Genomic DNA, 27,809 nt, shown 5'->3' on the forward strand with positions numbered 1-27,809 from the left:
TTTATCATGAAAACGCCAAGAGACCTTTAAATGCAATGTAGGTGCCCAATGCAGTTCGTCGTTCACTGGAAGCACTTGGCATTTCTCTCCAAGAATCTGTCTTTTTTTTTTAAAGTCTGGCCCATCAACTAGATTGTGCTAATTCCAGTATTCCTTGATTATAACCCCATTAATTTGCGGTGCCATGTCTAGGCAGGGTGAGCTGCCCAGTGCTCACAGGAGTTTGTTCTTGGAGGTCTCAGAATGAGGCTAAAAATCCCACCACATTGACAAAACAATATTTGAAACTTTGAAAACAATAATAATACTTATTTAGAAGCGAGTAGTTACAGTAAAAGGGTAGAGATAGAGATAATAGGGTTACAGTTGAAAAGGGAATGAAGCGGCGCGGCAAATAAAGATGCAACCCTACAATAATAATTTCAATTAACTCCATAACAGAGAACAATATAACGATTCACTCAATACCTTATACCTCATAACAATATATCAATTAAACATTCAATATTAACCACTTCAAGCTAAACATCCAGTAAGCACTGGCCGGGCGGTTACTAAATGGGTAGCGAAAGATCTCACTCAGACTTCAGTCCCTCATCTTTATTTACAATCGCAACCGATACGCTCTAGGATGTTAAGCACAAGGAAATTACACCCACAAAAAGCTTCTTTAAATTCCCTCTGAGACTGTCTCAAAGGTCCTTCTGCTCTGCCTGAAGCTCGTGAGCGTTGTGCGGCGATGCTTGGCTAGCTGTTGTGCTGTGCTGCTGAGTGTGGTGCGGCTCTGTTGCCTTCTCCTGAGGTAAAGTGGTTCCTCAGGCAGGAGAGTCAGAATCCCGCTTGGTAGCTGCTCTGGTGCTTTCCTGCTGGCTGGAAACAGCCATTACCCGGGGCAGCCTCAGACCCTGGGTGGACTGCTGCTACTGCTACTGAGGTAGCTAGTGCTTGTAGCTGCTGGGGTAAAAGTGCCCTTAGCTGGGCTACTCACAAGAGCCGTAGCTGTGGTGACCGTAGAATTGTATGGTGCTGCTGCTTAGATGGCTTCTTCTCAGGTGCCATTGAGCACTGTCTGATGCTAGCGAGCACTGTCTGATGCTAATGTCTGATGTGTGTGAGCACTGTCTGATGCTAGTTACTAGCTGTTCTGCTGCTGTAAGGTCATAGCTGGGTTTGGTTAGTTTTCTTACCTAGCAGAGTTTCATTGATGCTGTTGCTCCGTAGGCATCTTCTTTTCCAGGGTCCTTCTCTCATCAAGGTCCCCAGTCCCCTACCAGGTTTAGCCTGCTGGCTGTCACCTTTATATACAATTTGCAGCTCAGTAGCTATAATTTATTATCATCATTCAGCCAATCAGCCTTCAGGGATTAGCATATGCTAATTTATGTCATGGGTATCGACGTGACACTCAAGATCAGAGTTTCCAGAGATTAGCATATGTTGATGATATGCTAATTTGTCACGTGTACAGGAACATCCATCTTTCTCTATGGGCTAAATGTATCCCTATGGAGTTCTTCAGCTGACCTTTGGATGAACCCTAGCTAGTTCCTGTTTGAAAGTCCCATGTATTCCTATGGGCTACAGTGTATCGCTATAGGATTTTCGGAGTCATTCCCCAGGGGAAGTGGAATTTACCATTGCATCCCAGGAAGTGGAATTATTACATCAGAGGCAATGGACTCCTCTGTGCCTTAGAAATGGAATCTTCCACTACATTACATCACCCTTTAGCTGCCATTACTGGATTTTCCTAATTTAAACTACTATTCATTTCTGTTTAATTAAAGCCTTATTCGGGAACCTAATTGCTAGTCTAAGCATTCCAAAGTGTCCTGACACTGCCACCATTTGTTTTATATCCAATTAAGCAAGTTATCATTTTCCCGATTTTAGACCCCTTCCCGAGGTTCTTTTGCAAATCTTCAATTTAAAGTGTTATAAGGTTTTTCAGGCAACTGAGGCAAAGTCTCTTGTCACAAGCAGGCCTGAGTGATTTAGGACTCTGGAGTCTGCAGACAGTTCAGGCACTGCCCCTGGCTTGAGGTCTCTGGGCACAGTCGTGTTATGCAGATCCTCCTTCTAGAAGCTTTTCCTGAGAGTATGTTTACACTACTCGCCGGATCGGCAGGCAGCGATTGATCCAGCAGGGATCCATTTATCACGTCTAGTGAAGATGCGACAAATCAATCCCCAGGCACTCTCCCATCGACTCCTGTACTCCTGCACCACGAGAGCAGCAGCAGTTGACTCACTGCAGTGAAGACATCACGGTAAGTAGATCTAACTTCAGTTATGCGATCTAAGTCGATTCATGTAGCTGAAATTGCATAACTTAGATCGATCCCCTTCCCCCAGTGTAGACCAGGCCTGAGAGCTGAGCTCTTGTGGTCCAACTGCCCAGCTCCTGGATTAGTGCTGACCCCTCAGACTCCACTGTAGCTTATGCACACCCTTCCCAGACATGTGGAAGCTCTGGGTTTAAAGTTTAACTCTTCAGGGGCATTTGATACACACACACACTTTGCACAGGATTCTAAACCACCATTGCTCTTTACTAGCACAAGAAATATACAGATCTCGACAAAAAGAATAAACCCTGCATGTATTTCCCTGTCTCAGTTTGCTCACACTCTGGTGCATTCCTTGGACTGAGCTCAGGGTCCCCTCAGAGGATGTCCAGGATCCTGATTTCTGCCCTGGATCCCAGTCCCGCAAGCACACTGAAGCTACGCGAGCCTGGAATCTGGCCCTCGGAGAGTAGCAGAGTTCTTCTAAACCCACCCTGGGCGTGCAGAGGTGCAGTTAGACCCGTGAAAGCACATACACACTGTGGGTTCCTTGGTGCAGTAAAGAAGCTGTCCCGGCTCACTGGCCCTTCTGTTTTCATAGCAATAAACATGGAGACAAGGGAAGGTGCAGGGACTATCTTCACTTCATCAGAGGATGAGCACACTCCAGCCTGGGATCTACAATGTGCTGCCAGCCAGGCCTTTCCCCAACCTCTCCCTGCTCGGCTGCATCTCCTTCCCACAGGGTCTTCAATCTCCCCTGGCCCAGCTGACAGTCTCTGCTCTCCCCACCTGCTCCTTAGGTGGGCTGGGGAGGAGGAACCCTGCATGCCGCTAGCAATGGGCATGCTCCGGTTGTGGTCCCCGTGGACTAGCTAGGCTACAAAGGAGGCACAGGAGCATGAACCTTGCAATTTCATACCTACGTGAGGAGCCCTTGAGTGATCTGGTATAGACCCCCCCACCTGCTCAGTCCCACTGACCACACTGGGCTTTCACCAGGGTCCTAAGGCAGCACAGAATTAGGGTCAAATACCAGGAGCCAGTGGCATTTGGAGGAGTCTACCTGGGCCAGGACCCTCCTACATGGCTGGATGAGTCCATCAAAGACAAGAGATCTGGCCTGAAATTCTGTGCCAGGGCAGGCTGGCTGGGTGGGGTACATGCTCTCAGTGCTGACCACAGCTGACCTGGCTACCCCAGAGCAAGCAGGCAGGCAGCCATCCTCTTTTGTCCCTGTCCCCACCCTATTGCAATAAGAACCCCACTTTCCACCTCCATAGGCTGCCCTGCTTGAGTGCTGCAAGGTGGGCCTGGGGATCCTGGCCTCTGGGTGCAGGGCCGGGGTGCTGCTGGAGCACAGGTATCACACACCTCTCTCCCTGATCATTGGCCCTGGGCCGGTGCTGATGTAAGCAGGGCCAGAATGAGCTGCCCCCACCACAACATCTAGTGATGAACTGGAGGAATAGACTTTAGGAGCTGGCCATATTTGCATAGACACACCTCCTGTGCCTAAGTGAGCAACAGCCAGACCTGCGTTGCCAAAGCGATCCCTTTGGGTTACAATTCACTTGAGTTGTACTGAGTGCCGGGGTCATGAAATAGTGTTATTCCTATTGCATGAGTAATGGGCAGAAGAACCATGTGTAATCTGCTCTGAATGAGAGGTCACCCTAAACTGAATGTCACCCACTAAGCAGAGAATATTGTGTGTCCACTGCCAAATGAAAGCCGGGGGGGGGGGGGGAGATAAGTTCCTATTTTGTGGGTGCTGTTTCCGAAACTCCTAGGTAGCATTTAAGCCTCTTTCTCTTCCCCAGTGCTTCGTGACAGTGCTGACTAAACTTGATGCAGAGTTCTTGTTTCTCTTCAGTGGTTATGAGACTCGCTGCTGCCACTGATAAGCAGGTTTGGACCTAGACCTGGTGTTGGGACAGTCTTGCAGTGAAAAACAGGGGAGAGGCTGCAGCAGCTGTGAGGTTCCTCCCTGCCCGGTGAAATCATTAGCAGCTGAAATCACCAAGTAGGAGACTCTCAGAATGCAGCATTGCAGTGGCAAGTGGTGGCAGAGGTAACCGTGGCAGTGCTGAGTGGTGGGAGAGGCTTGTTCCTCCCCCACACTTCCAGGCTCTGAATCACCAGCTGTGAGTGGAGGGCAGCAGAGGGAAAGGGGAGCGGGGTCTTAAAGAGACATTCGTCCATTGGATTTTCACACCGCAAGGTGGGAAACTGAGGCAAAGGACACTGCCCAACGTGCTCTGGGGGTGGGGATGTACTTATGGTTTACATGCTTTTGACTCGTTGTTGCAGTGGTGTTGCAGGGAGTTCCTTCTCTCCTTTAATAACAGTTTTCTCTTGTTCCACACAGACTCGGTGCTTGTGAGGTTGTGTGTAACTCAAGGGGCAGTATTACCTCTTCAGAGGCCCCCAGGGGCAGTGGTTCGTGTTCTCTGGTTACTGGGTGGGCCATCAGCCAGGCCTGTTTTGTATTGTAAAGAGGAACCCCTAGATATTGGACCCGGCCCCTGTCCCTGCCCTCGCCCCCTGGCAGATGGGTTACACTTACAGGCGATTTCTCCTTCTTGCCCCTAGTTATTTCTGGAATGAAGAAAAACTGTGAGCCAGAGGCAGTTCTTGGCCCATGTGCTGGGCAGTTTAGCTGGAGTTTTAGCTTTGTTTATCTCAGTCAGCAAAGGTCATGGCTTAGAACCAAAATCTCTCCACTGTGTAAACAGATCTGGGCAGGGCGAAGGTATCTCCAGCTTGATTCGACTTACGGGAACTGAATGCGGGTCAGCTGATCCCTTGCTAGATGAGTGGCTACACGTGCAGTGTTTGGGCACCTGAGAGCTGTATGTAGCCTACACGGCACTGGCTGTGCTCTGCTTTCTGGGATCTCCGGTCAAATATATGGAAATAACGAAGATAAACTGGACTGAGTGTCGTGTTGTAACTTAGTTTCAGCTGTTTCCTGCAGGGAGGGAAAGGGCTTGGAAATATGTTTTTCCCCGTAGAGTTTTTTCTTTGAAGAAGCCCCAGTGGGATCAGGGAATCAGCTGGACCCTTCAACATAAGACGTGTGGTTTGGGATTCTGCCTGCCGGGAACAGTGATCTGTTTGGGGAAATCAGGTACAGCCCCCTCTCCCCGTGCTTGTGTTTGTTGTGAACAGTGCTCCTACGTAACTCTTGGAAGCTGCTTCCTTCCCTGTGATTTTTGGCCTTGGTACAAATGCCATCTGTCCCTGTCCGTGCACCGGGTCTGCAGGCGTCTGGCGGTGGGTTGCTGGGACGCCGTCTGAAATTGAAACCACGCGCAGCGTCCCTGGAGTGGAACACTTCACCTTCTGCATGATTAATTTACATTCCGGGAAACCCCCACTAAAATCTCTCACTTCCTGCATGATTCTAGGCCTAAAGGCTGTCGGCTGAGAAATCCGCGGTCTCTGCTGATGTGTCTGCCCTGTGAGCCATAGACAGTGTCTCCATGCAAAGCTCCGTTCCTTTATTATTAGCCACGTCCTCTGGACTGTGACCGAACCCTGCCTTGTCCAGCTGGCTCCTGTAGAAATTAGGGTTACTAAAAATATACCAGATAGTCAACAACCTGTCTTCAGGGCCGGGCTTCCTCTGCTTCAGGAATTCTGTCCTCTGAAACCTTGCCGTGCGCACGGGATGTCCTCACTGCGGGAGCTGTGTCGAGACTGACGTGAGACGGTTGGCAGTTATGGGTGATGGCAGCGTAGGTTCGTGGGGTCAGTTGCACCCACAGAAATTGTGGCACCAAAGGGGCAAAGCCAGGCAAACCTACACTTCTCCCAGCCTGCTGTGGGAAAGGAGGAGGCCTAGGGAGGGTGTGGAGAACAAGACTGCCACATTGGCTGAGCCTGGCTCCCTGCTCCATCATGATGGGGGGATGCCGCACCAGCTCCCGGTGGCCCTATGCCCTGAGTTAGAAGTGAGGCCTAGACCTGTGGGACAGAGCCACCGCTGCAGGGTGAGCGTGGGGTGGGCTGGCTCCCCAAACATCCTTGTGCCCCCACAGGCCTGTCCTCCACACCAGGCTGGCATTAGGGTGCTGGTGCCAGGGTGGAGAGTGGTACCCTCCCAGCAGATCAGCACGGTGCACCCATTGACTGGGGAGGCTACATCCCCCTGCGCGTGATGTCGAAATCTGGCCGACATCCACTGATCTGCACATTGGATTTGTCTTCAGCCTTGCAGGTGAGCTGGGAAATGAAGACGTTGAGGTCTGTGGTTCTCTCCTTGGCTTCTCTTTGGGCTCTCGCCTTGCTGGAAACTTCTCAGGTAACTGAATTCCTCCAGCTGAATTCTCTCCGGCGTCTTCCCGTAACCTGTCTCTGTCCCAGCAGCTCAGGTACATGGCGTCTCAGAGGGTCACAGCCAGTGGGAGGAGAGAGGAGGGCCCATCTGTAGAGAGCCACCCCGCGACTGTGGCTGTTTGTTCACTGTGTAAGTATTAGTGCTGCTGTGTACAGGTGGGGAATATCCTGTAATCTGTGGTGGAGTCCCGATGGAGATGTGGCTGCCATGATGTGACTGCCAGTCAGTAGAACACACCCCTCGGATGGGAAGGCACTCTAAGTACTAGAATGCTTTGCTCCAGACTCCAAAGCACGAGAAAAATCATTTCCCTCATTTCACACAGGGAAACTGAGGCAGAGAGAGGGGACGTGACTTTCTAAAGGTGGGATGAACACCCAGCTCTCCTGAGTTCTAGTCCAGTTCTCTAGCCAGTGAACCACGGTGATGTCTGCAGAACTATGCGGTTATCCAGTTGGAGCCCAGTGTCACTGAAGAACAGTTCCCTCCATTGGGTAAAATTGTGCCCAGGAGCTATGGGGCGGGAGCATTGCTGGCTGCATGGCTCAGCATGAGAACTACTCTGCCACTGCAGGGCAGGATGGCTGAGGGGTGAGCTGCCAGTCAGACCTGGCTACCCCCCAACCACTCCCTTAGCAACCTGTTTTGTCTCCCTCCAGGTGAGATGCCAGCAGTCTATGCAGCTGGGAATGGCACCCGACTCCTTCGATGACCAATACACCGGCTGCACTGAAGAAATGGAAACGGATATTGCACCTTGCCTGCTAGAGGAGGAAAAAGCCAGACATCCGCTGCTGGGCTCGATGTGGGGAAACCTATCGGCTGTTTGGGCAATTAAGAAGAAAAGGCTTTCTGTGCCCGAGGGTTTTAGGGATGAACATGGCATAGCCATCCTGGTCTACACTGATTCCTCTAAGCCACTGTACTGGGAGTTGAACAAGGCAGTGAGAGAGGCTGGGGTCTCCCGAGATAACTACATGAGCAATTTCCACTTCAAAGCTCTTCATTACTATCTGACGAGAGCCCTGCAGCTCTTACGGGCTGACTGTGGCCACCTGTTCAGACGCCAGCTGTTCCGGGGAGTCCCATCCATCCGCTTCGAGCCCAGCGGGGCAGGTGTGTTCCGGTTCGGACAGTTCACCTCTTCCTCGCTGGACCTGGCTTTAGCTCGGAGTTACGGCAACGCCACCTTCTTCACCCTGCGCTCCTGCTTCGGCGTCCACATCGAGGCGTTCTCCGCCATCCCTGCCGAGCGAGAAGTGCTGATCCCCATGAGCGAAGTGTTCAACGTCTCCAGCTTCTCCCGGGAGGGGAACCGCAGCGTCTTCCTCCTGCACAGCATGAACCGGACCTGCAGCCATTACAACTGCGCCTACCTTGGGGGTGAGTGCTGGCCCGCGTTGGAACGGGAGCAAGCCAGGCTCGGCCACCGCGGAACGGGGACAATCCAATCGCAGAGGAAGCCTTTAAATGGGTGGCTCACATGTGACCCACATCTTAGGTTAATCTAATTTATTTTCTAAGGGTGAAATTCGGTCCTGTGCGTTGGGCCGGCACCAAGCCCTCTGCACGGCTTCAGTCCCACATAAGCCCATTATTGCTATTCAGTGCTCATCCGTAAAGCCATAGGGCTTACGTGGGAATTAAGTCATGTCCTCGGGCTTTTGCTGGCCCCTTTGCCCAGGGGGCTTCATCCCAGGTGGGCAAGGGTTGCAGACTTGGGCCCCCAATAAGGAAGCCGAGAAGCCTACGGAAGCTTGGAAGGGTAATTTTTTACTTCCTTTTAAATCGTTTTTAAGGCTCCCTAATACAAGCGGTAGGCGCCCTGCCCCTTAGCATCACCCCGGCAGCATTAAACAGTCCTTCTGACAGGAGCCCAGTCTGGTCACCGAGAATATCTCCTTCCCTCCCCCTCGTCATTTGCCCGGTCTGCAGACAAACCCAAGTTATCGGCCTCGATGCAGGAGTGGCTGGGTCACATCCTCTGGCCTGTGCTATGCGGGTCAGACTGGTGATCACAACAGTCGCTCCTGGCCGGGGAATCTATGGCTCATGCCAGGGGCACTGCCTGAAACCTTTCCAAATACCTTCTGAACAGCTGCCCCCAGTTTGGGTTTACGATGTCCTCGGAACACAAGGATCTCAATGTTCCCCAAAGCCCCAGGCCTGAGCAGCTTGGAGACTCAACAGTGCAGTTTAGCAGCAGCATAATCCTCACGGGCTTAATTTATGGATAATTTTGCTTCTTTGGTTTTAGTTTTCCGTGCCTCTCTAGCTCCTGCATGTTAATTACCGATTCTCTTTTCTTTCCCTTCCTTGGCATCCAATGAAATGTAGTTTTTAAATTTGCCCTGAGATTGTCTTAAAACTGGTGGCTGGATTGTAATGCTGATCTATAACCACGCCAGTCTTTGCACGGCTGGGCCGTTCTCTCGTATGGATCCTTTTGATGCAATGCATTGCCATGCATTTCCGCAGGCCAAGTTGTCTTCCTACCAAACAAACTTGAGAGTTAAAGTTGATTGTGGGGGCCTCATTCTGACTTTGTTTACGCTGCTGCAACTCAAGTGACATCAGTTCCCGAAACTGGTGGTAGTGAGATCAGAATTAGCCTCATGAGTCATAATCTTTTTTTGCTTCTCCTGGTTAGAGACAGTCTCCTCATTGGAAGAGAACTGGGGCATTCTCAGTTTCCTTGCGTTCAGCTTAGTGCTAGTTTGGGGGATTGCACTCTGTTCATCTCTCCCTACAAATGCATAATCAAATATGAGGCCAAGGCACTAGGAATAAGGGACCAAACCGCAACTACGGTCAAAGCACAGACTACACAAGTCAGGACAGGGGTGTGCAAAGCCCACCTGTGTACTCTCCGAGCTTGCTGCAGTCTCTGTGCAGGGCCAGCTTCCCCTGGGCCATGTTGGAGCAGCCTGAGGGTTGCTGTCATTTACCCCAAGGGGCTGAAAACACAGCAGAGGAGCAGCAAGATGCAGGTCTGTCCTGGCTGCACCCTCTTTTCCTTGCTCCGCCAGCAGCGGGGAGGGGGAGTGACAGAGCAAAGCAGGAGCTCATAGGCTACCAGAGGACCACCACTCCTTTGCCCCTCTGGGGGCTGGATACGCTGGCTTTAGGGCCACCTTCTGCAGTGCACAGCAACCGCACCACGCTGGAGAATCCGGTCAAGGAGTCCGAGAGAGCGTCCTCCCTCTAGCCTTTGTTCAGACACGCCTGGCCTGGTTCTGAGCGCTCATTAGTTGTTGTTCGTATTGCCTACCTGTTAGCCCCAGGCACGGCCCAGGGGCCTGGTGTAGGCGCTGGACAAACACGTTCCCTGCCCCCAGGAGCTTACAGATGGAAAGAGACGGGCAGAGGAGCCCAAGGAAACAACGAGACAGTGCGGTCAGCGGGATCAAGCAGGGGCTCAGCGCCCCGGCAGCCTAGCAGAGCTCTGGTTCTTTGCAGCCGTCATGGCAAGGGTGAGTTTAAGGAGGGATTTGAAGCAGGATGATGGGGTCGTTTTGTGGGTGTTGAGGGGAAGCTCCGCCCAGTCGTGAAGGGAGCAGGGGAGAAAGCAGGAAGGGGCTGGTTTGAAAATGTAACGACGGAGGCTGGGTTCATGGGCTGACCAGAGAGGGGAGCTGACACCTCCATAGTGAATGAGAGATGATGGGTCGACCATGACAGGCCTTCAAAGCGAAGACAAGCAGCTGATGTCTGACGGGATAGAGATTCCACTGAGGAGTCACTCCTGATTCACACAGGTGTAAATGAGAGCAGAATGGGGCCCACAGGCACATAACCCACTTCAGTTCCCTGACACACGTCCCTCTCTCTAACAGGACCCTTCCCTAAGTCTAATAAGATGCAGGTTCCGGCGACATCTACTGGCAGCCCTGAGCATTGCATTAGAACAATACAATAGTTTGAATCATAGAATATCAGGGTTGGAAGGGACCTCAGGAGGTATCTAGTCCAACCCCCTGCTCAAAGCAGGACCAACCCCAACTAAATCATCCCAGCCAGGGCTTTGTCAAGCCAGGCCTTAAAAACCTCTAAGAAAGGAGATTCCACCATCTCCCTAGGTAACCCATTCCAGTGCTTCACCACCCTCCTAGTGAAATAATGTTTCCTAATATCCAACCTAAACCTCCCCCACTGCAACTTGAGGCCATTGCTCCTTGTTTGCCTCACTGTTACACTGTCCCAGCTGAGGCGTGGTACCAGCCAGAAAGACAGACCCTTGGCCTTCTTGATAGTTGTGACCCTCTTGCTGTCCCTGTGATCAGGGCTGGAAGGGCAATGTAGGGTGTAAAAGCTATTTTACGAGACAGATAAGTAATTCCTCCCTCTCCTTTTTCTAGATCTACTCTGGAGTGCTGGCAGGCCCTTGCCAACTGTCTGTGGTGTGCAGATAAACTCTTGCTTGTATAGATTTCATGGGAGTTGCTCAGCAGGGCTGTTCTGATACCTTCTCTGAACTAGGGACATGGAATCCCCTAGAGATCTAGCACCTATTATAGGCCGGCCTCAGGCATAAATACCACATTTTTAAATGCATTTGGGTGCTTAAAAATGCAGCTAAGCAGCTTGTGGGATTTTCAAATGTGGCTGGCACCTTTGAAAATCCCACAAGGTGCTTAACTGCATTTTTAGGCATCTCAATACTTTTAAAAATCTAGACCTAAATGCAAACATCGCAGCTGGGTCTAGCTTTCTGTTTTGTGAGTTTGAACAATTCCAACGAAGATGCAAAGCTGATGTTTGTCCATGCCAGTCTTGGAAAATTTCCCCCTGGAGGAGACAGCTGTTTAACGGAAGTCTCTGTTTGTGTTTTAGGAGAGAAGTCTCCAGAATGTGTTGACAACATAGGTAAGAATTCTCCTTTCCACTCTGATCTCTGGTAGACCCAGGGAGAGGCCAGATGCTTTTAGTTTGATACATTACTTGAAACATCTGACCGTGGATCACAAATTAAATATGAGTCAGCAAGTGATGCGGGTGCAAAAAAAGCTAATATCCTTCTGGCATCTATTATCAGGAGTGCCATATGTAATACAAGGCAGGCAATGGTCCTGCTAAGTTGGCAATGGTGAGGCCCCAGCTGGAGTACTGTATCCAATTCTGGACGTCACACTTTGGGGAAGATGTGAACCAATTGGAAAGAGTCCAGAGGAGAGCAACAAAAATGATCAAAGGTTTAGAAAACCTGAGCTGGAAGGAAAAGTTAAAAAAACTGGGCACGTTTAGTCTTCAGAAAAGAGGACTGAGGGGGACCTGGTAACAGTCTTCAGATATGTTAATGGCTGTTATAAAGAGAACAGTGATCCATTGTTCTCCATGTCCACTGCAGGCAGGACAAGAAGTAATGGGCTTAATCTGCAGGAAGGGAGATTCAGGTTACATATGAGGAAAAACTTTCTAACTTTCAAGGTAGTTAAGCTCTGCAATAGGCTTCCAAGGGATCCCCTCACTGGAGGTATTCAAGAACAGGTTGGACAAACACCTGTTGGGCTGGTTGATTTACTTGGCCCTGCCTCTGCACAGGGGGCTGGGCTTGATGACCTCGCGGGCTCCCTTCAAGCCTGATATTTATATGATTTCTTCATACTTGATAAGCTTATCAGCACCTAGGTAAATAAGAAGCCTGGTTTTTAGAGGTGCTGAGCATCCTTAGCATCCATTGGGTCACCACTGAGGGTACGTTTACACTTACCTTCCCGGTCGAAGCGGTGAGTTCAACTTTTCGGAGTTCGAACTATCGCGTCTGATCTAGACACGATAGTTTGAACTCCAGAAGCGCCGCGGTCGACTCCGGTACTCCACCACTGCAAACGGCGGTGGTGGAGTCGACGGGGGAGCCGCGGAGTTCGACTGCGCCGCGTCTGGACGGGTGAGTAGTTCGAATTAGGGTACTTTGAATTCAGCTACGCTATTCCCGTAGCTGAATTTGCGTACCCTAATTCGAACCCCCTTTTTAGTGTAGACCAGGCCTGTGAATATTCTCCTGGACTCTGAAAGGTTATTCAATGCACTAGCTCACGTATTTTCTTTCCTTAGTTGCAGGAAGGAGTGTCAGGGTGTCCAGCAACATGAGCCCTGTGTTCGTTGGTGGAATTGTCCTGGTCAACATTGCTGCTCCGAAACTCTTCGCCAATTTCAAACTCATCTTGACTTTGTAAAAAACAAATTAAAAAAATGTCTCATAAAAATAAATGGAGGTGGGGTCCTTTACTGGACGCTGTGCTGTGTGCTCCTTGAACACGGTGGGTAGCAGGGCTGCTACTCGCAGGTCAGGCTTCTGTACCAGGTTTGGACTGGACCCACAGCTTCCATTACAGAGGAAGCCCCTTTAAGTGACTTTGCTGCCAGGCGGGCTGGTCTCATGTGGCGCCATCTAGTGGCTGAACAGTATCGTACAGTTTAGTGTTCCATTCTGTGTCCCCTTTTAAGTTGGACATTCCTACCATTTACAAAAGGTTATAGAATTTGCACTGTTAAAGTTCCATAGGAACCTGTCTGTTAAGCGTCTCTGAATTGTGCTTGGTTTTTTATTATACGATCCGAACACATCCTAACTGAGACATTGGGCTGTCCATTATTTGCAACAACTGGCTGTGGTCAGGTTGGAATCTTTGAGTTCCTTTCCTCTTGCCATATGAAGGAGGATCCAGGACTGTGCAGAGCTTTATGGGTGAAGTTTCCCCCTGTACAGAGGCCCAGAAACCACTCAGGTCCTGCGTGAGCCCTGGGTGTATTTTCTCCCGCAATTATTAATTCTAAAACTAGGGGCAAATCTACATCATAAAGCTTCAGGAAGATCTCTACAACTTAGTGATGCTGGGAATGTGCACAGAGTCCCCCTCAAGGATGTGATGCATAACACCCCTTGCTGGATAAATCCATGTGAGATGAGACCAGCAATAAGGAATACACAGGCTCAGATAGGGTGGTTGTATGGTTGAGACACTATACTGGGTTCTGGGTTCAGGAGATGACTATTTTATCATGGGGACTTCAATCTGGAGGCCACTCACTGGACACCTACTGCAGCCAGTAACAAAACTTCCTTGGAATTTCTAAACATAATAGATAATGATTTCTTAACACAGAAAGTCTTGCACCCAGCATGGAGTAACTCAATACTGGATCTCATTCTGACAAAGAAGAGTTAATTGCTGACCTAAAAATTAGCAGTTGCCTAGGTACCAGTAATTATGATCTGGTTGCATTTACCTTGTGCAAATGGAAAGCGGCACTTACAAGTCATTTGTACATTTGCAACTTTAAAAGGCCAATTTTCCTAAGTTTAAATCCATTGCTGGCATAACTGACTAAGAACATAAATTCAAAGTGGGAAATGTTGCTGAAAACTGGGCATTGTTCAAAATATCCTAAAAGATACCCAAAAAATCCACAATTACACACACATGAAAAACTGGGCAAGAAGCCATCCTGGTTTAAAGGAGCTGAAGAAATGGCAATGAACTATATAGATATAAAGGATAGAAAAAAGTGGAAACAAATGGTAAGTTCAAAAATGTAGGTGACTGATAAGGGAAGCTAAAGAAATCAGTGACCTCTCAATGGCCAAGAGTTAAAGATAATATTGAGGTATTTCTTAAACATATTAGGAACAAAAGGAACCTGAGGACAGGCATATGTCCATTGCTAGATACAGATGGTAAACAAGGTTAAAAATACAGAAATGTTCAGTAGGTATTTCTGATCTGTGTTTGGAAAGAAGTAGGTGGATGTATCCATCCCAGATGATGATGTGGCTGGAATAGAACATTTACCATCTGTAACCAAAGTGGATGTGTGGCAGCATCTGCTCATATTAAACACTTTCAAATCAACAGGCCTGGAAAATTTATACCCAAGGCTCATAAAGAAACTGGCTGAGGAGCTCTATGAACCACTAATGTGGCACCTTCTGGCCTTGGAATCTGTAAATCCCTTGTTCATCCCCTTCCTTCCTAGGTTGAGGGGAGAACAGGATGGCCTGCATTAGCATCAGCATACGATAACACTAGCAGCTCTGCATTAAGACAATGACTATAATCAAATCTCGTGCTTCAGGGCTTCAGCCAACAACCTGCAGGGTCAGGAAGGAATTCCATCTTCTTCCTCCTCCTCATCTCTCTTGCCTAATGTACCAGATGTATTCTGGGCAGGATGTGTTTCACTTTCCTCTGAAGCTTCAGGGATTGGCCACAGCTGGAGAAGGGATACTAGACAGGGCAGACCAGTGCCCTAGGGTGGTATAGAGAATCCTCTTTCTTAAATGCCTGGCTAGTTGGTCTGGCTCGTGTTCAGGATCTAACTAGTCACCAGATTTGGCGTCAGAAAGGAATTTTCCACCAGGTCAGATTGGCGGGGACCTGGGCTGCTGGTCACCTGCAGGGATTATCTGGGCATCTCTCATCTGATTGGCAGTGGTGGTCCCTCAGTACCTCCTGTTTGCTACCTGCAGCTACAACAGTTTAGTCTCCGGAGGACTGAAATGCTTTAGTTTAACCCATGTCGGGGTCACTGGGTGAGGGTCTCTGGCCAGTGCTTCGCAGCAGGTCAGACTGGGGGGGCTAATGGTCTGAATGTTCTGCCCCAGCCGCCAGGGACGTTCTTGGGCAAGGTCCACAATGTTCCCAAGCTGTGTAATGGGGATAGCATTGCCGGGGCCTAGTTAGATCACGAGCACGGTGGGCCAGGGACTGTCGCTTACAGCATGCACCAGATACGGCTTCCGACATAACAGGGCCCTGATCTCAACTGAGGGCCTCCGAGCGCTACCGTAATACATATAATATACATGGCAGCTGTGACAGGGGATGTGACTGGTGTGTGGGATCCCTATTAGCATTAACACCAAGTCAGGAGACATCGCTGGTTCGAAAAGAAGCCAGTTTGCAGGGGGAGGGATAATTGCTCTCTTCCCCAGCAAAAGGCAGGGCTGCCTCGCCTAATCTCAGGGAGATGACTGTGACTGCCGCTCATCTGCTGGCTAAACCACGCAGCTGGGGATCCTTAAGCCCATTAGAGCGCATTCGGTTTGTGCAAGGGCATTGCCTGGCCGTATTATCCCAGCCCACTTAGAGACACAATATGTCAACAAACCTTATTCGTGAAGCCCATGCAGGGATATAAATAGCCTAGCAGAAGGGGTGGATCAGCTCCAGACCTGGGCTAATGCAGTTGGTGATTGCCATAAAAAGAAAAACCAGCTGCTTCTCAGCTGTCATGTTCACAAGGCCCCAGAGTGAAGAGCAGCCGCTACTCCACAGGAGCTGGGGGAAGCAGAGACGCCCCAATTATTCCCCGCCTGCTTCTGGGGCAAGGAGAACCCAGGTAAAAGTTCTCACTTCTTCCAACTCAGCCGGCCAGACCAGAAATCTTGTCAATTTCAACCCCAGCAGAGGGCAGCGCCCTGCCAAAAGTGAACTTGTTAACGGCCGGGGAGGGACAGTATTAAATGAGGGCTTTAATTTTATGACTCCACTTGTCCAAGAAACTGTTGTAAGTATTTCCTGGGCCAGCTAAGACAGAAATCAACCTGTCGGTTGTTCCGACTGTTCCGTACCTGCCAGGGTGTTATTTAGGGTCGCAGGGGAGCGTGACATGATAAGGGTTTTAATCTCTATGGAGAGGCTCTCGGAGCACTCTGCTGCTGCATCTCTCTCTTTCCGCAAGTGGAATATTTGTATTCCAACTTGCTGACTGTTTGTGTGCCACGCAAATATCGCGGTTGCACAGGGCCCACGCACTTCGCAGCCCAATGAAGTACAGTTGTGCACTAGCTGAGGAAATGTGTCTGTCTTGCATGGAAGTGTTTAATGCAGATGGACATCAATTTGATCAGAGTCTTGGAGAACGCCCAAACACACTTGTAAAACCGGAGTTTTCTAAACGAAGGGGCTGTACAATAGAATGTGTGCAGGAGACGCAAAGGCATGGGAGTTTTCCTGTACGCAGTGTAGTTGTAGCTATGCTGACCCCGGGTATTAAAGAGACACGCTGAGTGAGGTCATATCTTTTATTGGACCAACTTCTGTTGATGAGACAAGCTTTCCAGCTACACAGATCTTCAGGGCTGGGAAGGGTCCTCAGCGTGTCACAGCAGGTGGAAAGGTTGCAGTAGTTAGCACACAGTGGAAGGCCCCGTTCAAGGTGCAATGGCCCGTTAACACCTCTGCAGTCACAGGACAAAGAGGGGGTGAGCGGGCTACAGACTGTTGTAATAAGCCATAAATCCAGCATCTCTGCTCAGGCCATGAGTTTTAGTGTCTAGCAGAGTAATGAATTTAAGCTCCCAGGCTTGTCTTTTGAAAGTGTTGTGCAGGTTTCCTTTGAGGATAAGGACTGAAAGGTCAGCTAGAGAGTGATAGAATCACAGAATCGTAGGACTGGAAGGGACCTCGAGAGGTCGTCTAGTCCAGTCCCCTGCACTCAAGGCAGGATCAAGTATTATCTAGACCATCCCTGACAGGTGTTTGTCTATCCTGCTCTTAAAAATCCCCAATGATGGAGATTCCACCACCTCCCTGGGCAATTTATTCCAGTGCTTAACCATCCTGACAGTTAGGAAGTTTTTCCTAATGTCCAACCTAAACCTCCCTTGCTGCAATTTAAGCCCGTTGCTTCTTGTCCTACCTTTATCTGTTAACAAGAACATTTTTTCCTCCCTCCTCCTTGTAACAACCTTTTATGTACTTGAAAACTGTTATCATGTCCCCCCTCAGTCTTCTCTTCTCCAGACAGAACAAACCCAATGTTTTCAATCTTCCCTCCTAGGTGACGTTTTCTAGACCTTGAATCATTTTTGTTGCTCTTCTCTGGTCTTTGTGAAGAGTGTTGGCCACAGGTGATAGATCGGGTGATTTTGTCTTTGTTCCTTTTCCTGAGCGAGTTCATTTGAGAGCATAGTGGTCGGGGACTGAGCAGAGACAGTGGGTTTAGGGTTTATTACAACAATTTGTAACCCACTAACCCCCCGCCCCCACCGCCCCTCAACCCCTCTTTGTTGTCCTGTGACTGCAGGAGAGTTAACAGATCCTTACAACATGCATTAACTCTTTATGCTAAACAAGCCCTTCCACCTTGCGTTCAGCGGTGATGCTGGGAGTTCCTTTCCCAGACCTGCTGAAGAGCTCCGTGGAGCTCCAAAGCTGGTCTCTCTCCCCAGCAGAAGTTGGTCCAATAACAGATATTCCCTCTCTCACCTTGTCTCTGGGAGGGATAGTTCAGTGGTTTGAGCATTGGCCTGCTAAATTCAGGGTTGTGAGTTCAATCCTTGAGGAGGCCACTTAGGGATCTGGGACAAAAATTGGTTCTGCTAGTGAAGGCAGCGGGCTGGACTTGATGACCTTTCAAGGTCCCTTCCAGTTCTAGGAGATTGGCATATCTCCAGTTATTATTATTTAGTTTGCCTGGAATGCAGCAGCGGTTGTTTGTTTTCTTGTCCTCAGGGGACGCCTACACTGTGATCCCAGGGAGCGACCGCAGCTCGTGTGGGGTGGTGAGTTATATGGGCCATTGAAGCCTTCACCAATGTTGGGTGCCCGGTCTCTCCCTGGGCCCTGCCTGCCTCCCCCGGGCCCCGGAGCGTCCCTGTCTCAAGCGGGCGGCTGCCCCCGAAGTGCCGGGCTGCGCTCCGCTCTGCTAGCTCCTGGCATCAACTGCAGGGTCCTAGTGCCCCCCAACCACTAGTGCCAGGGCAGGCTGAACCTGACCCTGCCCTTCCGCCTCAGACCCTTCCCTTTTCCGACGGGACCCTCCAGCAGCACAGGGGCCCCCCCGCCCGCCCACAGTCGCCGCTCCTGCCCCACGCTGGGCAAGGGGCAGCCCCACCCCTCGCCCCCAGTGAGGGGCAGCAGCAGGGATAGAGGCGCACATGTGATGGCAGCCCCCGCCCCGGCACCCACTGCAGGGGAGGCGAGGGGACTTCCTGGACCTGAGGGGGCCCTAGGAGCACGTGCAGTGACAGGGGTGCGAGGTGAGTGTGGTGCGGTGGGGGAGGGAGAGGAGGGCCCCTGCCCCAGAGCTCGTTGCTGCCGGTGGGGAGATGTAGCGGTGCGCCAAGTCACCGGTGTGGTGCCTCCTGCTGGTCATCCAGGGAATTAGCTTGCCAGCCTCCGGAGCGCCCTCTGCAGGCCGATGTCTCAGCTTGCCGCTGGTCCCGGTGTCCCTCTTGGACCCCGGTGCCCCTTCTCTCAGGGTTCTGCCCCCTGCAGTACCCCACAGTCTCGCTGGGTCTCCCCTCTCGGAGGAACCCCCAGCCCCCTCTCCCCACCTTGCCTCAGTCCTTGGCTACTGCCAGTGCCGTCTAGCCCCCGCTCACTGGGGCGGACTGCAGTGTAATTGCCACTCATCATCGGCAAGGAGGGTTTGGACCTGCTGCCTCTGCCCACCCTTGGGCTGCCCCCTGCAACCCCAGTACCTTTTCTGGGCCTTTAACAAGGCCGCAGCCTGGGGGTTTTCCAGGCCGGAGCTCCCCAGCTCCTCTGGCCTTCCCCCAGCCCTGCTCCAGGCTAGGCCCCCTGCTAAGCTCCCAGCAGCCAGGTCCGTCCCTCTCAACCTCTAGAGAGAGACTCTCTGAGCTCCAGCCCAGCAGCCCCTTTATAGGGCCAGCTGCGGCCTGATTGGGGCATGGCCCCAGCTGAGGCTGCTTCCCCAGTCAGCCTAGGTTTTTCTCTCAGCCCCAGCCCTCCCCAAGGCTCGGGGCAGGAGCGGGGTGACCACCCCGCTACAGGAGAGGGCTGGGGGGAGCCCTTCTCTCTGGCCCCAGCCCCGGGGCAGCCTGCCTGCTGCACCCCAAAGTTTGAACTCCTCATCCTCAGCCCCACCCCAGAGCCCTCACCCGCCCCCGCGACCCCAACCCTATACCCCAGCCCTGAGCCCATCCAACACCCCAAACCCCTCATCCCCAGCCAGAGCCCTCATCCCCCTGCACCCTAACCCTCTGCCCCAGCCTTGAGCCCCCTCCTGCATTGTGAACTCCTCATCCCCAACCCCACCCTACAGCCCTCAGCCCACACCCCAACCCTCTGCCTGAGCCGCTCCCACACCCCAAACCTCTCATCACAAGCCCCACCCCAGAGCCCTCACATTTTTACATTATTTAAAAAATATATATTGGCTTATAAAGCAGGTGTGTGGGGGGGGTGGGACTTGGACTTGTTCTGGGCACCACCAAAAATTATACAAACCTGCTGCCCCAGCACCTGAGCCAGTTTGAATCTAGCCAACTCAGAGCAGAGAAGCGGCGGCAGCACAGGCTGGCCAGGCGAGGAATTACCCAGGGTTGCAGGTGGATTTGTACAGCCTGTGCTCACCTGGTACCCAGGGCAGACGCACCTTAGGCATTGAGCAGCATCGCTGCTGCAGCCAGGTGCGTTATAGTGGAGCGAACGATGCTCTGTGCTTGTCAAGGCAGGTACAGCTGAGGATCTGACCCTCACAGCAGCCCCTTGAGCTGGGGTAGTGCTGTTCTCTCTCCACATTACTGGTTAGGAAACAGGCACAGGGAGTGAGTTATCCAAGGCTACAGAGAAGAGTTTGGCAAAGCTGGGAGGAGAAGCTGAGCTTCCTCTCCGGCAGCCCCGTGCCTGCCCCACCAGCCTGCCCCACACCTCACCCAGCCCCTCTAAGCACTGCACTGCCGTCTGTGAACACACAGGCCGTGCCGCGGGGGGGGGGGGTGGAGGGGGTGAATAACTGTCTGCACTGAAGTGCTAAAGACAAAGAGAGGCCCAGCAGGAAAACACTTGGCAATCAAGTCCATTGCTGAAACTGAGAACCATCCGCAGCCAGGAGAAGGGGATCAGACTCCTCAGGGTGGGGGCTGGGGACTCAGGGCCAAGCCCCAAACTTTACCTGTGATGAAGCGTGCAAGTAAAGTGTGGTACATGCTACGGCCTTTGCTATGGACACATGGCGCTGGGCAGCGCGATTGCCAGCTGGCCTAGACATACCTGCGCTAGCTCTGGTTCAGCCAGCCTCTAAAAATAGCAGCATGTTCGCAGCAGCTCAGACTAGCCGCCCTGAGTACAATCCCACCCGACCCCGGGGTATGTATTCAGGCAGCCAGCCCTAGCTGCTGCCCCTGCCAGCACAGGCACACGGCTATGTCCAAGGGGTACCCAGGTACATCTACGCCGGCTGGGACTCACCTCCCAGCTCAAACGTACCCTGTGTGAGGCTTCGTTCCTGAACATTTCCCTTGGGGCTGCCCCCGGGTGATGTTGCCCTTTTCCCGGGTGGAGTCGGCAGCAACCAGGGCCTGGTTCAGTGACTAGGGGGTTCCTCTTCACAATACAAAGCGCAACCAGCTAAGGAATCTGGGAAAACTAAATACAACCCTGGGCACCTCCAAGAGGCAAGACTTCCCCTCTTGCACGTCAGTGTGTAACCAACACACGTCCTGGGTGCAGTGCTCTGTCCCATCTAGGGCACTGAGACCACTTAGAGAGAGTTACACGAGTCTGCTTGACAGCCTTAGCTAACAGCCAGTTGGCTTTTAGCTCATGCTGTAGCAGCTCATGCACTAAGCTCCAGAGGTCCCAGATTCGATCCTTCCTGCCCACTGACAACCCGGGGTCTGTCGGTGTTACAAGTGCACTACTAGAGAGAGCTTTTATTAACAGGGAAAGGGAACGGAGCATTAATTTGGGACAACGCCACCCACGCATTCCATGTGATCATAAGCAAACACCCACCCCTCAGCACACTGGGCGGGGTCCTGTGCCTCGGTTTCCCACCCTTGTGCTGGGAAAGTCTGACGAATGAATGTCCCTTGAACACGTCACTCCCCTCTCCCTCCGCTGCACCCCGGTCACAGCTGGTTGTCCTGCATGAAGACCCAGAGGTGCGTTCACATGGCTCCGCCTCCCGCCCCTGTAAAGGGGATATAGAGCAAAGCCATTCCTGCTCTCGCCTCCTCTGCAACTGACTCACGGCTGCTGCTCTTACCTCTGCTGCTGCTTGCTGCCTCTTCAGCAATGCCACGTTCCGCAGCTCCTCCACCCAGCCCAGCACTTTGGGATTTCGCTGGGCAGTGGGGAACGTCTGTGCTACTGCCTCTTAGTCATCTCTCACTCCAGCACCATCCCCATACCAGGTGGACGGGCTCGGTCCCTAGATCTGCCCATCAGTGACAGCAGCTCCAGGAATCACTGAAGAGTAACAAGGACCCTCCATTGAGTCTAGTCAGCTCTGTCTTCATGTCATAAATATAAAGGGAAGGGTAACAACCTTTATGTATGCAGTAATATAAAATCCCTCTTGGCCAGGGGTACAGAATCACTTACCTGTAAGGGGTAATCAGTTCAATTAACCTAGTTGGCACCTGACCGGAAGGACCAATGAGGAAAGAAGATACTTTCAAATCCTGAGAGGGGCTTTGTTTGCTCTCTTGTGTGTGTGTGTTCCCTCTTGAGACAGAGAGAGGACCAGGGCAGGAAAAAACATCTCCTTAAAAGATCCTGAATAATACATATAAAATTACAGAAATCGTAAGTAATAGCAAGGAAATGCATTAGATTATCTTTTTTTTTAGCTTGTGAATTTTCCCTATGCCAAGAGGGAGGTTTATTCCTGTTTTGTAACTTTAAAGTTGAGCCTAAAGGGGGGAATCCTCTGTTTTAAGTCTTTTTATTACCCTATAAAATTACCTTCCATCCTGATTTTACAGAGGTGCTTCTTTTTTTTCAATAATAAAGTTCTTCTTTTAAAAACCTGATTAGTTTTTAGAGTCCTAAAAACCCAAGGGTCTGGCCTGTGCGCAGCTTGGTTACTTATTTGGTTGGTATATTACTCTCAAGCCTCCCCAGGAAAGAGGGTGAAGGTGCTTGGGGGGATATTTTGGGGAAACAGGAACTCCAGGTGGTCCTTTTCCTGAATCTTTGTCTAACTCACTTGGTGGTGGAAGCAATAGCATCCAAGGACAAGGAGGAATTTGTGCCTTGGGGAAGTTTTTAACCTAAGCTGCTAGGAATAATCTTAGGGGTTCTTTCATGCAGGTCCTCACATTTGTACCCCAGAGTTCAGAATGGAGAGGGAATGCTGACACTTTAAATGCTGTCGAGGAAAGAATCAGAGGGTATCTGAAACTCTTCAGACAGCTTCCACCCTGTCAGATAGGAACACCTGTCCCTGCCCCCTTCCTATCCTCAATGGGATTTCGCATCCCTACCCCTGGCTCAACAAGTGAGGTTAAGTTTAGAGTCACCCTCTCAAGCAGGGCAGGCTAAGCCCAGTTCAGCTGCCCTTTACTCATACAGTAAGGCCAACAACATCTCATCACCCCTGCTTACACATAATCCCAGCTATACATACAAAGTGATAGGGGCTAAATTAGCTGTTACCACTCAAGAAAGAGATCTTGGGGTCATTGTGGATAGTTCTCTGAAAACACCCACTCAATGTGCAGTGGCAGTCAAAAAAGCGAACAGAATGCTGGGAACCATTAGGAAAGAGATAGATAATAGAACATATCATGTTGCCTCTATATAAATCCATGGTACGCCCACATCTTGAATACTGCGGGCAGATGTGGTCGCCCCATCTCAAAAAAGATATATTAGAATTGGGAAAAGTACAGAAAGGGGCAACAAAAATTATTAGGGGCATGGAACAGCTTCCATAGGAGGAGAGATTAAAAAAGACTGGAACTGTTCAGGTTGGCAAAGAGATAACTAAGGGGCGATATAAGAGAGGTCTATAAAATCATGACTGGTGTGGAGAAAGTGAATCAGGAAGTGTTATTTACTCCTTCTCACAACACAAGAACCAGGGGGCACCAAATGAAATGAATAGGCAGCAGGTTTAAAACAAACATAAGGAAGTGTTTCTTCACACAACAAGTATTTCTTCACACACAGGCGACTGGTCCTGCTTTGAGCACTGGGTTGGACTAGATGACCTCCTGAGATCCCTTCCAACCCTGAGATTCTATGATTCTATGAGTCTATGATTCTACGAACCCACAGTCAACCTGTGGAACTTCTTGCCAGGGTCTGTTGTGAAGGGCAAAACTATAATGGGGTTCAAAAAAGAATTAGATAAATTCATGGAGGATAGGTCCATCAATGGCTATTAATCAGGATGGGCAGGGATGCAAAACCATGCTCTGAAATGTCCCTAGCCTCTGAGTGCCAGAAGCTGGGAGTGGACAATGGGATGGAGCACTGGATAATTGCCCTGTTCTGTTCATTCGCTCTGAAGCACCTGGCACCGGCCACTGTTGAAAAACAGGACCCTGGGCTAGATGGACCATTGGTCTGACCCAGTGAGGCCATTTTTAAGTTCTTATTCAAAGCGAATTGTAATCCAAAACCAACCAAAACAGATCAATTTGACAAAGCAGGTTGCCTGCTGAACACCTAGGCAGAGTGGGTGTGTCTGTGCACATACGGTCTGCTCCTGAAGTCTTTTCCCCCCGTGCATCACTCGATCACAGAATCATAGAGCCACAGGGTCAGAAGGGACCGCCAGGGTCATCTAGTCTAACTCCCTTGAATGGAGATAAAGACAAACAGAAGCACAGATGTCAGGGGAGAGCTCATTCAGACCTGCTGATTTTAGGAAAAATTGTCAGAGCAGCCACGAGCAAGAGTTGGTGGCTGCACATTGAGGCTGCTCTAAGTGGCCTAAATTGCGGTCTAGGTGAATAGCCACGTTGCTTCCTGTGTTGCTCAAAGTGGCTCAGCTATCCCTGAGTATTTCTGCTGTCATGCGGGACCCAGTGAAGGGTGCTGTTCCCTCTCTTGGTTCCAGATTTGCTTCTCTTGATTGGTTGGCATGATTGGAAACAGAGAGAGAGTAAAAGAACCAACTGTTGTGGGACCAAAGGTATCCCTGGTCCCAGACTCTTGGCTTCAGTGCTGTTCCCATAGCAATGAATTCTGAGCAGGCTCCTAGCAGAAGATGACGGCTTTATGGTTAAAGCGCCGGGCTAGGACTGGGAAGATCTGTGATCAACTGCAATCTCAGCCTCACATGTCCCGTGGGATCTTCTCACTGAGTCTCTCTGAGCCACAGTTTCCCATCTGTAAAATATAGATAATTCCACTCTTCTGGCCTTGTGTCTTGAGACTGGAAGTTCCCCAGGGCGGGATCTCTCTCTTGCTTTGTGTGTACGTACAGCACCTAGCACACAGAAGCTGCAGTCTTGCATGGGGCCTCACAGTGAAAAACAAGAGTGCTCTAGTATCCCTGTAGAAAGGGCCAGAAATCTGTAGTCTGCAGGAGAAAACAATGGGCTGGACAGGTGTGCCTCCACCTCCCCACCGCTTCCCACTATCTCCCAGGTGTTTTGTGGCTCTTCCCCTGTCTCTTGCACAGACTGGAGCTTGGTATGAGTAAGTCGCTTACTGATTCGCCGCGGTCTGTACTGGCTGTGGACTGAGTGTATTTTTTTTCCAGACGTGGATGGCGAAGATGGAGCGTCTCAGACCAGTCTTTGTCCTGCTGCTGGCTGAGATCTTCATGGAAAGCCCTCAGGTACGTCCTGGGTGGCTCTGCTAAAAACACGCTGCAGTTAAACAGTTAATGTTGTCATCATTAGGGTTCAGCATTAACACTCCATTGAGATGAGCAGGGGTGTAGGGCTAATTCTATGGGCTAGATCCCCAGCTGCCATAAGTCAGCCTAACTCCATTGACTTCTGTGGCTCATTGACAACTGCTGAGGATCTGACCCTTTACCCTTGCACACCCCGGGCAGCAGGGACGAGTTGTATCCCCATTATACAGATGGAGACCTGAGGCCCAGACAGACCAAGGGACTTGACCAAGGCTCCCACGGGGAGTCTATGGCAGAGTAGGTAGCATCCCAGGCTACCACCCTAACCACTGGACCACCCTTCCCCTCATGCTCCCTTCCCCCAACACTTTACATCTGTCACTTGGCTATTGCTGTCCCTCTAGCCTGGCTAAGACCTGCTCCACCATCTGTTGCCAGCACCTGCCACCTTGTTCTCCTGCTGCCCTCAGGTCCAGTGTTTCTCCCTCCGCAAGAGAGACCTCTTCTCCGTCAGAGAGTCACCACTGGACATGGCCGTCAGCTCCTTCGACGACCAGTACAAGGACTGCGTCAGCATGATGGAGGCCGAGCTGGGGGAGCTGAACCGCACCGAGTTGGCCAACAACAGGAACTACGCCGAGACCTGGCTGGAGGCAGCCTCCAGCTGGAAAGAGATGAAGGACAAGAGCTACCTGCCACGGGACTTCAAGCCCGAATACGCCATCGCCATCTTGGCCTACACCAGCCAGGGGCCCCTGCACAAACAGCCCCTTCACCAGGAGTTCAATGCAGCCGTGAGAGAGGCAGGCCGCACCCGGGACTTTTACCTCAACAACTTCAACTTCAAGACCCTGCACTTCCTCCTAACCAGAGCCCTTCACATCCTAAAGGCCTCCGAGCCCACCAAGTGCCACCAGGTGTACCGCGGAGTCCGGGGCATCCGCTTCAAAGCCGAGAGTCGCAAGCCCGTCCGGTTCGGCCACTTCACTTCCACGTCCCTGAAGAACGAGAGCGCCCTGCATTTCGGGCAGGACACGTTCTTCTCCATAAAGACCTGCTACGGGGTCAACATCAAGAACTTCTCCTTCTTCCCCGGCGAGGATGAAGTGCTGATCCCCCCCTTCGAGAAATTCAAGGTCACCAACTTGACCAGGTCTCAGGACAGAACCTTCATCCAGCTCCTGTCCCTGGACAGCTACAGCAACTACAACTGCGAGTATGTGAAAGGTAATGTCTACCCACAGGGATAGCAGCCTCCCACTCCCTGTGGCCTCTCGGGGATCCTGGTCTGAGCTTCCCACCGGCCTGGAGGGCATTAAGAACTGGGGGGATGGTTTGGCCGAATTATACGCTCCAAACTCCCTCTGCTGTCAGAGCTGTTTGGAGCTGGGGTTTCAGTCTGTGGAAGGAGAGTCAGAGACAAGAGTCTGCGGGTGGAAACAGGGCCAGATCTCCAACTGGTGTGAACTGGCTCCAAGGCAACACCAGCTGAGCCGCAGGCCCAGGCCAACTCCAGTTCTGTGGTTTCAGTTGGGCCTCAAGTGGGACCAGGATGAAGCTGATGCCATTTTGCTTAGCGCCAGTTGGGAGGGGGTGAGGGCAGCTGCCTCTGAGATAAGCTGGCTATGGGTGGTCAGTCCAATGTGAGATGATGGTCTTATCCCAGAGCCTCCAGACAGTCATGTAGGCAAGGCACCGAACTAGGACTCCGAAGGCTTGAGCTCATGGCCCTATACCACTGTGGACGCCCTGTACAACCTTGGGCGAGTGAGTTCATGTCTCTGAGCAACTCCCCGCCTGTAACAGGGGGATACGAGCAATTCCTTTCTCCCTCTCGTAGGCTATTGAAAGGCTGAGCTCTTTGGGCCAGGGACGGCGTCTGAGCCCTACTCAGCACAATGGGGCCCTGATCTTGATTGGGGGCTTTTAGGTTCTACCGCAATACAAATAATAGCATGCCCGGTGGACGAGAAATTCACTGACCCCCATGGCCTGGTGGGTCCTGAGCTTGTACCTCCCGCAGAGCTCCAGGAGAATGATGTAGTTATGGCCCAGAGCAAGGGATGGAAACGCTTTCTTCTTCCACGTGACCCTCCCTGCATTGTCCCTCCGTGCCACCCCCAGTGAGGTCTGAAAAGAGGCAGCTTAGCATGGGAGAATTCAATCCAAACAGCTCCCCCAGGGGAAGGAGCCCTGATGCCCAGCAGATTGGCCCTTTCCTTTCCCAACCACCGCTGGTTCTCCACCCAGCCCAGTTCTTCTGGGGTCATCCGTATGTCTGCATGGTGGCACCATACCCATAACCCCATGAGGTCCCTATGCCAGAGCCACCTGGCCTGGCATGGCGAAGGAGGTGAAAGTGACATGCTGGGTTGTTTTTGTTTTAATGTTGTTGGTTTCTTTGGCAGAGAAAAGATGCAAGACCCGGAGATGCGTTTTCAGCTCCGGTAAGAACATTCATGACAATCTGATGCTTCTAGGGGGCAGCACAGATCTTACATCCACCCCTGCCCCCACCACCCTTCCCCCACTGTAATTCTTTCTTATTCTCTTTCTTGGCATCTTCAGGAATGAGCAGTTTCTCCTCCGGCATACAGTGCCTGTACCTCCTCGGTGGAGTTCTTCTGGTGCCAAGTGCTTTGGGAACACCTGACTTCCTTTGA

The 27,809-nt window shown here is 51.2% G+C and overlaps 2 protein-coding genes across 5 annotated transcripts; both read left to right on the forward strand.

Moving 5' to 3' along the window:
* Window positions 1-1,023: 1,023 nt before the first annotated feature.
* Window positions 1,024-12,818, forward strand: LOC123374082 (ecto-ADP-ribosyltransferase 5-like). 4 transcript variants are annotated; one of them, XM_045023545.1, is made up of 8 exons: window positions 1,024-2,270; window positions 4,165-4,362; window positions 5,306-5,421; window positions 6,506-6,597; window positions 7,293-8,016; window positions 9,972-10,106; window positions 11,467-11,499; window positions 12,688-12,818. In XM_045023545.1, the coding sequence occupies exons 2-8, from the start codon at window positions 4,331-4,333 to the stop codon at window positions 12,807-12,809; spliced, it is 1,254 nt and encodes a 417-aa protein (XP_044879480.1). In that variant the 5' UTR covers window positions 1,024-2,270; window positions 4,165-4,330; the 3' UTR covers window positions 12,810-12,818. The 4 variants fall into 4 exon arrangements, with proteins under 4 accessions (XP_044879480.1, XP_044879507.1, XP_044879496.1 ...); XM_045023572.1 differs by lacking the exon at window positions 4,165-4,362 and having other exon boundaries at window positions 1,027-2,270; XM_045023561.1 differs by lacking the exon at window positions 9,972-10,106 and having other exon boundaries at window positions 1,036-2,270.
* A 3,049-nt stretch (window positions 12,819-15,867) lies between these two features.
* On the forward strand, window positions 15,868-27,809 carry LOC123361716 (erythroblast NAD(P)(+)--arginine ADP-ribosyltransferase-like). The gene is made up of 5 exons (XM_045001842.1): window positions 15,868-15,975; window positions 25,048-25,125; window positions 25,617-26,373; window positions 27,555-27,593; window positions 27,715-27,809. The coding sequence occupies exons 1-5, from the start codon at window positions 15,868-15,870 to the stop codon at window positions 27,807-27,809; spliced, it is 1,077 nt and encodes a 358-aa protein (XP_044857777.1).

This window comes from Mauremys mutica, chromosome 1, assembly GCF_020497125.1.
Source record: "Mauremys mutica isolate MM-2020 ecotype Southern chromosome 1, ASM2049712v1, whole genome shotgun sequence".
Taxonomy (NCBI): domain Eukaryota; kingdom Metazoa; phylum Chordata; order Testudines; family Geoemydidae; genus Mauremys; species Mauremys mutica.

Excerpts from the sequence above, each read along its gene's own strand:
- LOC123361716 (XM_045001842.1), top strand. The coding sequence starts at position 15,868 with ATGTTCACAAGGCCCCAGAGTGAAGAGCAGCCGCTACTCCACAGGAGC. Across the intron at positions 15,976-25,047 it reads CTGGGGCAAGGAGAACCCAG|ACGTGGATGGCGAAGATGGA; the intron begins GTAAAAGTTCTC and ends TTTTTTTTCCAG. Across the intron at positions 27,594-27,714 it reads GAGATGCGTTTTCAGCTCCG|GAATGAGCAGTTTCTCCTCC; the intron begins GTAAGAACATTC and ends TGGCATCTTCAG.
- LOC123374082 (XM_045023545.1), top strand. The coding sequence starts at position 4,331 with ATGCAGCATTGCAGTGGCAAGTGGTGGCAGAG. Across the intron at positions 4,363-5,305 it reads AGTGGCAAGTGGTGGCAGAG|AGTTTTTTCTTTGAAGAAGC; the intron begins GTAACCGTGGCA and ends TTTTCCCCGTAG. Across the intron at positions 8,017-9,971 it reads CAACTGCGCCTACCTTGGGG|GAGCTTACAGATGGAAAGAG; the intron begins GTGAGTGCTGGC and ends CCCTGCCCCCAG.